This window comes from Leptosomus discolor, chromosome 4 (assembly GCF_034619465.1).
Source record: "Leptosomus discolor isolate bLepDis1 chromosome 4, bLepDis1.hap2, whole genome shotgun sequence".
Lineage (NCBI taxonomy): Eukaryota > Metazoa > Chordata > Aves > Leptosomiformes > Leptosomidae > Leptosomus > Leptosomus discolor.
The window spans coordinates 80,717,694-80,731,511 of NC_141394.1; the positions used below are offsets into that span (position 1 = coordinate 80,717,694).

General features: G+C 44.2%; 1 protein-coding gene across 2 annotated transcripts in view; it reads right to left on the reverse strand.

The window, feature by feature from the left end:
• Positions 1-13,818, reverse strand: part of SLC4A11 (solute carrier family 4 member 11) — a 139,032-nt gene that overhangs the window by 19,963 nt on the left and 105,251 nt on the right. For both annotated transcript variants that reach the window (XM_086463929.1, XM_086463928.1), the window contains exons 10-14: positions 10,405-10,489; positions 2,655-2,780; positions 1,902-2,015; positions 885-1,017; positions 497-570 (exon numbers count right to left, since the gene is read on the reverse strand). In XM_086463929.1, coding sequence (XP_086320055.1) covers positions 497-570; positions 885-1,017; positions 1,902-2,015; positions 2,655-2,780; positions 10,405-10,489 — 532 coding nt within the window. The remainder of the gene's footprint in view (positions 1-496; positions 571-884; positions 1,018-1,901; positions 2,016-2,654; positions 2,781-10,404; positions 10,490-13,818) is intronic.

The following is a 13,818-nucleotide window of genomic DNA, read 5'->3' on the forward strand; positions in this document are numbered from 1 at the left end:
CAAAGGGCAGAATAGTTTTGGGAGCATACTGGAAGGCACTGCAGTGCTTATGTTGCCATTAAAGAAGGGTCTCAGAGCTCACGTAAGAGTGGGCAATCTCAATTCATCTTTCAACTCCTCTCCGTGCAGTTTTAACAACAAAGAAAGAGGTCCAGATGTGCTGCATTTAAATGGGACTGCTACTTTTTTTTTGCCAGCACCAAAAAGACTGGTATCAGAGGAAGACTTTCCCAGCAACATTAATATGGTTTCTCTATTTGTTAAGACAAGACTCTAATTCTGTCTCAGCTAACTGAAATTTAAGCTGATGGAAATTATGCATATCCAGGTAAACTGCTGACACAGGGTTGCTTCATTCTCACACTTCATTTTTTTCCTCAAGACCCTGAACACAGATGGAACAAGCAAACATCAGGCATATTCGCACCTATGTATTTTCCTTCGACAAGGAAGCAAAGCAGAGATCAGCACTGAAAAACACCGTTGCAAGACTTACCTTTAATAATGCCTTTGAAAGCATCAAGCACAAACGTGATGGATATAAAGAGTGCAATTATTTCTTCTGTTGACCTGTGGAAAACACCCAGGAATTAATATAGGCATTAGCAGAGTCTGCATTCAACTCCATTCAAAGGAAAAAAAATCAGCGTATTCAAGCATTTACATGAAAATATACCAATTTTAGTAGGACTCCGACTCAGGAAACAAACCCCAGCGAATCTTTAAAAGCTTCTTTCAAGCTGGAACAATAAGCTGATATGATACTAGCCTCATCTTGCAAAATACATTTTGCAGCAAGTTTGTAATTAAGGAGCTTGCGGAATGTATAATTTTTCCATTTGCTGAATAATCTGATCAAAATATGACTTCTTGAAAATAGCTACCTTTTAAAGAGCTTCATCAGAAGACTGAAATTAAAGAGGGAGTACATCACAAGGAAAAAGCTGTTCCACAGTCCAATCCAGGCATAGAAAGCACTGAAATCCAAGTTGTAGTCATCACAGATTCCTCGGATGACTGCAAAAACGAACCATTCATGTGTCAGACTAAACTTTTGTCATTACCACCCTGTGATTCCCATCTGCTGGATGGCAGAAGGAACCAATTTCAAGACTTCACAGCACTGCGCTTACGACAGATACCATTAAACCCCTGTTCTTGCACTCCTGGATGAACACAGAATCCACCTAAACTGTTCTCCCCTTCCCCATCCCCTTCCTTCACTAGAAATGGGGAGAAGCACTTGGAAGAATATTGTCCCACGCTGCTCAAAGCATCTTTCTTGGCCATCAAGGCCACAAAATTGGCCCCTGAATTTGCTCTCACTGACATTTTGGGATACTGTTGAGCACGGGATCTCATACATGCTTTTGCACCGTGTGTACTCAGTCACTGCACTGTGGACAAAACTTCATGTCTTAAACCTTTCAAGCTACTCATAGCCCATCTAATTGTTCCTATAGATATTGCATTTGCTCCTTTACACCCCTGGCTGAGTAATATCAACTTGCAGGTGTAACTGGAAACCTACCCATCACACCTCAACAGACCAACAATAAAAAACTTCAAAATCCCAAGTCAACAAAAAACTTTGTGTCAGGCTCTTATCCTCAAGCTGGTTTAACCCAGAAAACCATCAGATGAAAAAGATTTCCTCCTCGAAGCAGAAGGAATACTTCTCAAGGGTTTTTTTCCTATGAAAGATGAAACCTTTAGCAACCAACTTTAACTGAAGCTGAACCAAATTCCTCCCCTCCCCCTCAGCACAAGATGCAGCCCTTTAATATCAATTTCTTAAACGAATGCAACTAAAGCTGTAACAGGATTGCAAAGTTCTTGTACACAGTCCCATTCCACCCATCACAATCACCTCATTCCCAACATACAAGTTCAATACTTACCATTAATGTAGAGTGCTAAAGGAGCTGTAGTTAGGAGTACGACTAGAGGTTGCCCCGAAAAGAGTGCATAAAGTAGCCCTCCAATACACTGGCCAACGATTGTCTTCTGCACATCTACGAGTAATGAGGAAGGATGGAAACAAACAGGGTTTTTAAACTAACACCTCCCTGACCAAGGAGCATTCACAGGGCATAGAAGCCAACCACTAACGAGTAAGAGCAATGCTTAGAGGAGATAGAGGTGAGACATTGTGAAAGCAAGAAGCAACCCTTTGCCAGCAAATTTGTACCAATAATTTAGGATACCATCAGGTTTCCAGATGTTCAATTATGAAAGCTTTGGGGGGGTGGGGGGTGGTGTAGTTTGGGGTTTGTTGTTGTTGTGTTTCGTGGCTTGGGTTTGTTTGTTTTCAATTTTATTTTAAACAGCTATTAAAACATACCCAGTATTTGTGGAGGCCTTCAGGACAACATTTCAGCTAAGACTCCTATGAACAGTAACAGCAGTATGAACTGATTCAGGGCCACAACTGGGATAAAGCAAAGCATCATCTGCTATACCAGTGCTTTGGATACTGGCAATCAAATTCAGATCAAAAGCACGGGAGCTTGTACTAAGAAAAATGTGCAGGTAACTACAGAGTTAAAGTGTTCTATTGATCAAATAAAAACTAACAAAGTTTCCTGCGACCAGAGCTACTCGGCTTGAATACATGGGATCCTACAACAGATGCACCAAACAGATAAACTTACCAATAGCTCCTCGGGTATTTTCATCATTGAGTGACCCAAATGCAATGGATGGAAGGAGGCAGGCAAAATACAGAAAGATCATAGTCGTGATGTATTTTCCTATAGCTTTATTGTTTCCAATAATACCTGGTGTAAACCATAACAAAAGTCATGTTAGTACTGCCCATTTGTAAACATTGAAACGCTTCTCAAAACAGCCACATGTACCATTAGCTCTTTTAATGCTGAAAGACAGAAGTAGAAAGTCAGTCCACACTTTGAACGTACACGTAGGTCTTTAACGCTTGCTTTTGCACAACCATGCTCTTTTGCTCATCTGGGACCAGAAGCAGAAGCACCAATATGCCACCAGACTGCTCCAACAGATATTTCTGGCATCGTCAAAACAGGAAATACTGCAGGCCTTTTGTTCAGTTTTGCCAGCCCCAAAAGCTTGGAAGAGGATCAAAGCAGAAACCGTAAGTTTAGGGTTTATAAACCCCCCACCCCAGGCCTTTTTAATACCAGCTTCATAGGTGTTCTAGGCTATGCCCCTAATGAGCTTCACTATGATCACTCTTCTTCACAACTCCTGATGCCTTGGGCAGGAAAACATGAAGCACTTCATCTTTCCCTAGGCAGAAATCTGAGGTTATGGGCTTGAATCAATAACATGCTACGCTGAGCCAATCAGTGCGAGCAGACTTACAAAAACAAATAGCACAAGAGGTCAGGAATGCGTACATTAAGAGTTTTGCTTTAAAAAAAAAATAGAAAGCCCCTCTGAAAGAATGGCTTCTTTCTTTTCCATCCACTCACCCTCCTCTCCTCTCCATCGGAAAAAACACACCAGGCCAAAACAAAAGCAGCCAGAAAGAGAATTAAAGTGTCATAATATGAATTTAAGGGCCTCTGAAGTAGCTTCCCTTTCCTGTTTTCAGGCTGATGTCCATCCCCAGTGAGCTCGTATCGCACCAGAGAAAGGATGAGCGATGACAACAGCTGATATTGCTTGAGGAGAACAGAAGTTTTTCCACTGAACAGCCTCTTCAGAGAGGATACACCAGAGGGGGCCTTTTCAAAGACGACCTTGAAACAGCCTTCAACCTGCCTGTGCCACCATCCTCGATAGCATTCCTGCTGCAAGACACTTGGACAAGCTTGAGTTGCCCAATTCCACTTTCTGGAAGCCTCCTGAGCAGTGAAGTCCCGCAAAGGCAACTGCCCTTAAGTTCCCAAACGCTCCTCTAAGCCTTTGCTAGCATCAGTCCCTCGCTGAGGGAGCTACAAGCCAAGGAGTTGAATCAGAGAAGCGAGGGCTTTGCATTAGGGGCTGTAGGTGCAACACTGAGAAAATCTGGACATTGCCACAACACACTGACTATATCACTCGAATGAAATTAAAAAAATAATCAATGACTTTAGGATCTTATCTAACATCTGTTTTCTGCACCGTTTGCAGTGCAGAGATAAGGACAGAAGGAGGATGCAAAGACCAAAAATCAAAGATGATGTGTAATGAACAGGCAGCCGCATGAATCAAGGACACCTTGGGATGGTTCCTGTTTGCAGACACCAGAGGAACAGACAGAAATAGGACTTCTGATGCTCAGCAGCCTCAAAAAAAAAAAAGGGCAGGGGCTAAAACTTGACAAGAGACATCTCAAGCATGCAAATATGAGCCTGACCTTCCAGGAGTCATAGGACCAGCTGTTTCAAGGCAGATTCCTTTCAATTTACTGTGAGGATTCAGAAACCACAGACCACATTCCTGACCACTCTTGGCAACCAAAGAGCCTGAAATTTACTTCTTGCACATGAAGCTGTCTCATGTGATCTCCAGTCCAGCTGCAGGCTCCTACCTCACACTCCCAAGTGCCTAAAACCTTTAGACAAAGAGGAAAGACTTGGCAGGGCAAACAGCGGAACGAGTGACAGTTTTGTAAGTAGAGATGGTCACATCCTTGTTCAGAGGACGCTGCGCCACTCCAGAATACCACATTTTGGACAAAGGAGTCTTTCCAACACGAAAGGTCAGAGGCAACAATGCCTGAAAGCTTTGAAATAATTCATAAAAGACAGGCAAGCAGGACCAGAGAAGCAACTAATATTAAAGAAAAAAAGGCTATTTGCTGAGCAGAGAAAGCTACATAAGTGATGAGGTGCTTTCTAAAAAACCTTTTGGGTGGATAAACCATAGCACGAGAGGGCAGAAGGAAGGAAGAAGCCTTTGAAGAGCATCACAAAAGCTCACGCATGGCTTTTAGTTTCCACTTCAATCCTTGCAAAGCAAGCAGCAGGAGGCCTTGCCGACCAGGGAGGTCCTTGTGCCACATCACGGCTGGGTCCAAGACTTCCAGTACGAAGCAGTACGTACTTTAGTCCATAATCAGCCAGGTGAGATCCAAAGAGCAAAGAACCCTTTCTAGCGGGCAGCAAAATTCACTTCATAATGGAGACAGTAACTACATCAGGTTAAACATACCCTTTCACAAACATGATTAATCACTCTAATTGCAGTTACAATCACAGGCAAATACTGCCTCCTTGTACAGATTCACCTGAGACAAGCACTAAAATTCAGTGTTAACCACAATTTACCTTTTGCCTTTTTAAAGTCAACATCTGGCTAAACATTTTCAGGGTCTATTTGCAACCCCGGGACTGACATGACTTCATTTAAAAGAATGTGGGCTGCATTATGATGGCACTTCATCTGCAGCAGGCTCATAATGCCATTGAAAAATGTGTCACTCCAACTGCACAATGTAAATTCGTAGGAGAAAAATAAACCCTCAGTCCAGCTGTGAAATTTGAGTAGCTGACTATTACAGAAGCAATCCCTTGAAATTAAGGTACATCTACACATTGAAATGGGAAGCAATTATGCTCATCAACATGACATGTCTATTTTACTTGCTTGGATTTCTGAAATGTCGTAGTTTTTAAAGACAAGGTTAGAGTTTCAGGGAAAATTGCAGAATTGCTGGCCTCACTTCGCCTGGTATTCCACATCAGTAAGTTAATGATCAAGAGACCCAGAGACTGGGACTAGAGCTTCTTAAGTGTACTAATTGTACATTACTGAATCAAAATCGAGACAGATGGACATGCTCTGTAACGTCTGACTATTAATGTTCTTTCCCAGTTCTCTGAAATATCCAATGCAAAAGAAGTTTAATTGTACTGATCTGCCACATGGCAGCAAGGATAGCGTCTATTAAAGCCCTGATTTAGAATGAAAAAGTAAAAATCACCTTTCAATTGTAAAAACGCACAGTAAGGTTATCTGTTCATAGGGTTTGAGCCATAAAAACTCTAAGCATTACAGACTTCTGCTAATGTCCTCAAGCTGGGCTTTCACTTATGTTAGTAGCTGCTGGACTCTGCCCAATATTCTGAAGATGAACAGAAGATGAATCTTCCCTCAAGTCCTCTGAACAGTAAATCACAGTATAAGTGAGACTAAGAACTTAACTGGAAAAGGAAATCCACTCTTACTGATTTTGGAGCAGAGAAGCCAAGCATATGCTCAGACTAGAGAAGTATGAAGAAACAAATCAAGGGCTCAGAGCTTTCCATTCTTCTCTTGTTTCTTTCAGCCCATTTCCCATGAAGTGCTAGTCTCTTGGAGAGAAACATCCACAGACCAAACAAGATGCTTTTAAGCATCTTTAACGCATTCCCATCCACCACTGACACAAAGAGAGACTTCAAAAGAAACCCAGGTCATGACGCCCCAAAGCATCCAGCAAGTCGGTCTTCAAGTGGCCATTGAACCTTTACACCCAGGTAATATTTGGGAACGAAGGGCTGCCGAGTGACTCACGGGAGCGACCCTACCACCTAACCAACCTAGGGCAGCAGAGGCATTGAAGGGAAGGGAAAAAGCCTATCTGCAATCCCTTTATTTTTCCTCCTCCCTCAAGAACGCAATCCTGCCAAACAAGGTGGCCACCGCAAGCAGGTGAGAAAGCCAATGGAGATTTGGCATACACTACAGCCAATCCACAGGCAACATTTTCACAGGTTTAAGCTCTATACTGTCTTAGACAACCAGCAAGACAGAACTTCCCTTGCAAATCCCGTTTCTCCAGTGCCTTCAAGCCTTCCTTCTAAGCATGTCTGCATTACAGGAAGCTTTGGAGAGCTCCCTCCTGCAAAACACCACCACCAAATGCCAAAGATGCTGCCAGCAGAGGTGCTCCCCTTACTCTCAGGAGCTGGTTAGGGACCCTCTGCAGGACCAAGGACAGGGAGGACTCCACCCCTCCAGCTGAACTATCCGCCCACCACAGCCATGTGTCAAGGACAAGTCCAGCAAAACAGGAGGAAACAATAAATCTCAGCTCTTCTCCCTTCCCTTCACCCTCCCTCCCCAAGAGGTGAAGGTACATGGCCAAACACAGCACCAAAGCTCACCATAAAAGTCTCAGGCACCTCAAATTTCCCGCCCCCCCCCCCCCCCCCCCGGCACTATATTCATTAGTGTTCATTCCTCTGTGTTGTACCAGAAAATACACACTGAAGAATAAGGGTAGCAACTTTAAGGGGTTTCAGGAAACTTGCAGATGAGTCCAGACAGGATTCCCTCATTCATTCAAACCAGCCTCAATATATTTAAAAAAAATTCAGGAAGCTCCTACTGTTTGACTGAGTCTTGAAGAGTAATAAGATTGATATATATGTGTTTTAAGGTTATTTGACAAGATCAGGATGAAGCTCTGCACAATTTATTTTATTTTAAGAAAGCAGAATCCCATAAACAAAGGTTGTAGTCATTATGAGGAGACTACATGCCAAATTGTGTTAATCAGATTTTAAAAGGAAAATTACAAGTGTTCTTAGGCACAGCATAATCCAATTGCTCATCTTCAGATGCTCCTGCTGGAAGTCACCTATTACAAGCCATCTGAATCACTAAGGTCCTGGACCAAAAGTTTAGAAAACTCTTCCTTGATCCTTTGCACGTTCAGTGAAACACACAAGACTTCACAACCCAAAGCAGACCTAACGTTAAAGTTCCTAATCTGGAGGAAAAAAAAAAAAAAAAAAAGAGAGAAAGATGATCCCTTTCTTTTCTCTCCCAAATCACAAAGGTCAAAGATAATTTAATGGCCAGCTTTGTGTGCTATGTGAAGAAGACCGATCCGACAAACCCAAAGTCCAACTGACACCACACTTGCTGGCCCTGCAAAAGCCTCATTATTTATCACCCTGCCCTTAATCGGTTTATCTGTCTAAACCAAAACCCCAGGATGCTTCTCAGATTGAGGATTATAGAGACTCCAACCATTCTCAAAAGGCATCTTTGTAATTCAGATCCCTTTGATGATGCACGTGTGGTTGTCTGGAGTGCAGATACTTGGATAGCTCAAATCCCCAATGTTCTGGTACATGCTGCTTTGAGATGGTCCAGGAATTTCACATTCCTGATCACCTTCGGTCTTGGTGGTTTATGGCAGATGCTTTATGCTCCATCTGGTTTTCATTCCATGCAGATTTTTAAAGAATTCATCCTAATTTCTGGTTTCTGGGAAGAAATGGCACATACTAATATAGATAGGTTTGGGGTGTTTTTTTCCCTGTTTTTTTTTTTGTTTGTTTTTAAAAATCGCCTTTCTCCATATCTTATTTGAAAAAGCACAACTACTTTTAAGGCAAGTACTTCACATTTGAGCTGCAGTAGCTCTTGAGTTTCAGTTAGCTCATTTCCGAGTCTTCCACTCTCCAGAAATTATACAACAACGCACTGACACTTTTAAACATATACTTGCATTTTTATACCAAAACCATTTTTCGGGCGTATTGGTCATGCTGGATCCTCACTACGACAGGGCAGATGCACCCAAGGAAACAATTCTTTCAAGCTAGTCCATCCCAGCACCTTGTTTAGGCCAAGCCTGGTCTGCTATGTACATCAGTTCATGGAAAGCTTGCGGACCTGGCTACAGCTGACAGCCCCAGGGCTGAGAGGCAGCGTGCACAGGTTAATTTGGGTGCATGCAGAGCCAGAACACGGACCCCGAGATGGATTTCCAAATTTGCTGACAGCCAAAGTTGGCTGCAGGCCCATTGTACGACGCTTTTGTGCCTGTGAACCCGCTGTGCTCAGGACACAGCCAGCCACAGCAGACACTGCTCTGTCTCGACATGCACGTGGGTCCCCACAAGGTGCTTCTGCAGCACTTCCCTTCTGAAGAGCTTCTGTACCCCTTCATAATGAAAAGTTACAGCCCTACAAAGCAACAGCCAGGGATGAAGTGTCCTTAATCCACTCCAGAGGTGTCCAGATTAGGGGCTTCAGTGGTGCCAGTGATGCACATGCCAAGTAATATTTTTGCTGTTTTATCAGACTCGTTGCTGTTACCTTGAAAACAATTTCTGGTCTCCCTTCCTACTCAACATACCCTCAAATCCCCAGAGAATATAGCATTGACTTGAGACAGAGCCTGCCCTCCTATCACCCCAAGCCTCCTGAAGCTTCATCCCAGCAGTCACAAAGCACCTGGAGAAAGCATCCAGCACTCAACCACCGCGCTACGCCAGGATCTCACCCCATTTTATTCTTCCCAGCAGAGTAGAAACCGCTACCTGCAAAGCACACCCTCGTGGCTGAAGCATTCCTAGTCGACAAAGCTGGATCTTTGTGGGAAGCAATGACTTGGCAATTCCCCCAGACGCACGGTGCCTCCTTCAGCTGAGCAGCCAACAGCTGACTGCTCTGTTCCTTTGCTGGTGGTGACCATCCTTGTTGAAATTTAGTGGAGGACACGTACCCATGCCCTGCCCACGCTTGCTCTCAAGCGTAAGCTGCTGTAGAAGGTGGCTTTGCACTGGAATACTTGTCTGCAAATCGGGCTCCAGTCTGCATGATCTCTTCTTATGCCAGCTGCAAGGGAGGTAGCCCTCAGCAGAGGTGCCGTGGGGAAGGCTGGGACACTGTGGCCTGAGCTAAGGAGGATTTAACAGCAGGAAAGTGTCTGGTATAGCCCCGAGATTATCCCTGCCTACACCCTACATCTTTATTTGCTGCAAACTTTCTGGGTTTGGTACTGGAATATATTTACCAACCAATAAACTGTAAGAAAATGAACACGTTTTGATGTCAGGCCGAGGCTCTGAAATCATAGCTTGCCCTGAAGACTTTTTCACAGCCTTTAAGAATCCCTGAAAGTGCAAGTTGGAAAGTGAAAAGGAAGAAAGCGACTCTCAAAACCCACAAGGCCATTGTGGGAACTATATAAAGCCCAAAACCTGGGGCTCAATATAAACACTGTATTGCTGCTGCTGTGATCTGGCTACAGCAGACAAGCTATATCCTGTTTTCATAAGCACTGAGCTGAAGTTGCTGCAGCTCAGATTTTGTTTAAGCATTCCCAAGTCCTGCAGTATCACCGTAATTGCTATTGATGCTGGCTTGCAACGACAACAGGAAGGGCCCATTAGGCCAGTGCTGACTAATTAGGTCGCAATGAGTCGATCAGCGTCCACACACGACAACAATCAATCCATTTAATCGCCTCATTGCTTAAGAAAAACGAAAATCCTCGTCTACATCCAGCTAGCATCTTCATTAAGGGAACGCTGCAAGATTCTCCTCTGCAGCGTGCCACGCTGCCTATTCACAAGCGTTTGTCAAAATAGTCTTTTAAATAAGAGAGCTATGACACGTATCAAAGCACACATTCAATGCACACTGTAAACAGGACATCGCATCGCAAAAATTCAAAAATCAGGCCAATGCTTTCATAAACATTGGCCAACGTACCGTCAGTGAAGTCCAAAGCGTACACTGGAAATCTTCGTGCAATGTCATCAGAAATCCCCTTGCCAACATTGAGAAACTCGTGCAACTAAAGAAAGGAAGGAAGTGCTGTGTCAGTTTAAAGGCTCATGTATTGTTAAAGAGATTAACCTCCTTATTCAGTACCGATAGGAGCAAAACTGGTCATTTTGAATAGGGCATTCAAATCGCATTTTGTAATGATAATAAACTCTTCGCACTTCAATTTAGATCCTCGGAAGCATTGTAAAAGAGAAAATCCCCTAGACCACCCTGTTTTCCTCCCTTCCTTCCCTTTTCCCCCCTCCCACTCGTATCTGCATCCCTGCTTTGTAGGTGACGGAGCTGATGCACAGTGTGACCCGCTGAAAATACCCTGGCCAACATCAGACCTTGGGTACCTCGGGGTTAAACATCTCAGAGATGCCTTTTGTTTCCTTTAGGTGCCACCACAAAACAAGGAGCGCCCTACTCTTCTCCCAAATCCACGTTAAGCCTCTGAAAGGGGATCCCCAGCAAGGGCTCCCTTCCTTGGCATTGCCACAGGAAAGGGAAATCTCAAACAGATGTAGGAAGGGAACTACGTCTACACCTCAAACTCCACCAGAAGGGAACAAGCTTGAATAACTTCACATAACCAAGCCATAATTTCTGCCCATTAAAAGACAGCAAGATCATTGTGAAAGGGTTCCAAAAACCCAGCACGTCCCATTTTATTTCTGGTTTGGGGGCCTGCGAGGTGCAGTATGATTGTTGGTATGATCTGATGCTCGTGACAGGCAATAAGGAGCTTTTCAGAAGTATGTGACAGCTGCTGTTGACTTACAGCCTCCCAATTCTCACAACTACATCCTTACAGAAAGCACATGGAAAGCATCAGAGTAGGCAACACTTGCAAATGAGGCACCTGTCAGATTTTTTTTTTTCCCCTGTTATTCCCAACTCAGACTACGCATACTACTCTGAAAATCAAATGCACCTTTATACAGCGCTAATTACCCCAGCTGTCTCATCTAAAACATTTCATGTGTTTGTTGCAGAACTAGACACAGAAGATTTATAACTTCGGGTAGGGAGTGGGAAACGAAATCACAGATCAAAAATTTACACCAACAAATCGTCTCAAAACAGCACGGACATCTTCCTTTGGCTGGTTTATGTGGAGACTGATAAAAGCTGCTGCTTTAGAAAGGACAACGCTACAGTGCTCGTTTAACAGACGACACACAACTTGGTCTTTTCTCATGGGACTCCTCTGTTTTGCAGTGCCTGGAAGATCAGAGGAAAACACAACGAGGAAACCTCTCATTTAGAAGGAATACATTGGGCTTGGAAAATGCTACGGTATGGGGTGCAAAAGATACCTCAGAGGCCCAGCTCTGTTATCAGTGACTATAACATCTCATATTTCAGCTACTTAAGCCAATGCTGTTGCATTTTGCCAATACACCTGTATTACTTTAGGACAATTTCAACTCTCTGAACCTGAAAAATCAGGATGAAAAGACAGCAAACACCAGCGTAACATCTGCATTTTAAGAATTTCTGAAAAAGCTATGAGCTTAAACCATATTTGGAGGCATATTTGGCCATCACAGCCATATGCACTTGAAAAGCAATTTAACTTTTCACCCCTAGAAAGACATTCCTGAAAGCACGAGTCAGCCAGAATCACAATAGCTTTAAGGACTAATACGTTTACTTGTCTCACTGCAGTGTGTACAGGGAAAGTGATGCTCAAGGTGTCTCATCTTCTGGGGAAGCAGCCACACGCTTGCTGGTGGTTTGGGGCCGGGGGGGAAGGGGCACACATGGCAATGCCTGTTCGTAGGCAGCGCTGAGCGTGCAGAAGAAAAAAGCACTGCCTAACTTCTTGTCCCGCAAGGCACATTGAGGCAAATTTGAGAGCAGGGGGAGCCAATGGGTTATGTTTGAGACTCCTGATTCCCTCGTGCATTCATTTCTTGCATGTGTGCAAGTTTAGCCTGGGGTGGAGCACAGGGGTGTCAAGCTAAACCTCATCAGTGGCTAATGGGAAAGCTGTTGCTTCTGTATGGCTCATCCTCCTCTTGCTTTCCTCGCTGCTCCAACCCCATACTCAACTTGGGTTGCACTGAGGAGATTAAAGACCAAGTTTACTGACCTCTGAAGTTACTGTCCTTTTTGGTTTTACTTTTACCCTCCAACCTACCCACCACGCATCTTCACTAACTCCACTGCAGACGTGTTTCAGTCTGGCTTTTGCCTCCTGCCAACTTCTGCACCCTTATGAGGTTTCCAAAAATCTCAGGAAGGACAACGCTGACATTTCATTCTTGCCCTTTTTGATCTGCTTCCTCGTACACTTCAGTGCCGGGAATTTCTTGGACTGCCATTTCCTCCTTCATTCTCCTTCCGGGGGTCAAGTTTGGCTGACCAAATGGCTTTCCACTCCTGTTCATGGTGGGACCTCTCTCATGGCCCTGTTGTCTTTTTGACTAGGTGGCCTTATTCAGGAGGCCAGAGCTGCATCCCCCACCAACACCAAGCTCAAGGCTTATTAGCCTTTAGCAACTGCAGTTCAGGTACCCAGCACCAAATCCTCCTTCAGCCTCATTCTCCTCTTCTGCAAGTCATTCCAGTGCTTTTCCCATACACAAGGGAGGAAGGAACAGTAAAAGGAGCACACACACGCAAAACCTAGGCAAGACTCACAAGTTTTCCACTTTCCATTTTGCAAATCCCTCCAAGTCGCTTGCCATAAACAATCATTGTTTGTGTTAGAGGTTAAACCAGCACTACGAGTTGCACAGCCAAACAGAAGTTACCTGCTCCAACACCACTAACCCTTTCTCAGTCCCCCCTTAAAGTACTGGGGGGCTGCACAACTATTTTGCACAGACCAAGGACACACACTATCCTCCCTCCTGCTGATGGTGAGCAAGCACAGCCCCAGCCCTCTCGGCAAATCCACGCAGACAAACAGACAAAAATCACAGCCAGAAAGCATCACAACTGTTAGGGGCTCCTCCATGAACAAAATCACAATTAGATGCCTCAGTAAACAAGAGGATTTCAGGCTGACTTAATTATGACTGAGTACGTAGCCTTGCCTAAATAATCCTCTGAGATGAGCCAAAGCAAACTGACTGTGCCACAGGCACAGCACAGTGTGCCACGGTCATGCCCCTTTCAGTATTTTAGCAGAGGTAGAAACGAGCACTTGCAAAAATCCCACTCACACACAGAGCATTTGAGGTCCATTTCTCTCCCACCACTGCAGGGCCAAGGGAAGAAGGGAGGCAGCAAATAGATTTTTATGCCACCAAGAGACTCTACCCTCCTGAGGGCTCACTTGTAGTAATACAGTGGCTCCGGATTCGGGTGTTTATTTCACTGAGGGTGGTTCACAGGTTGAAA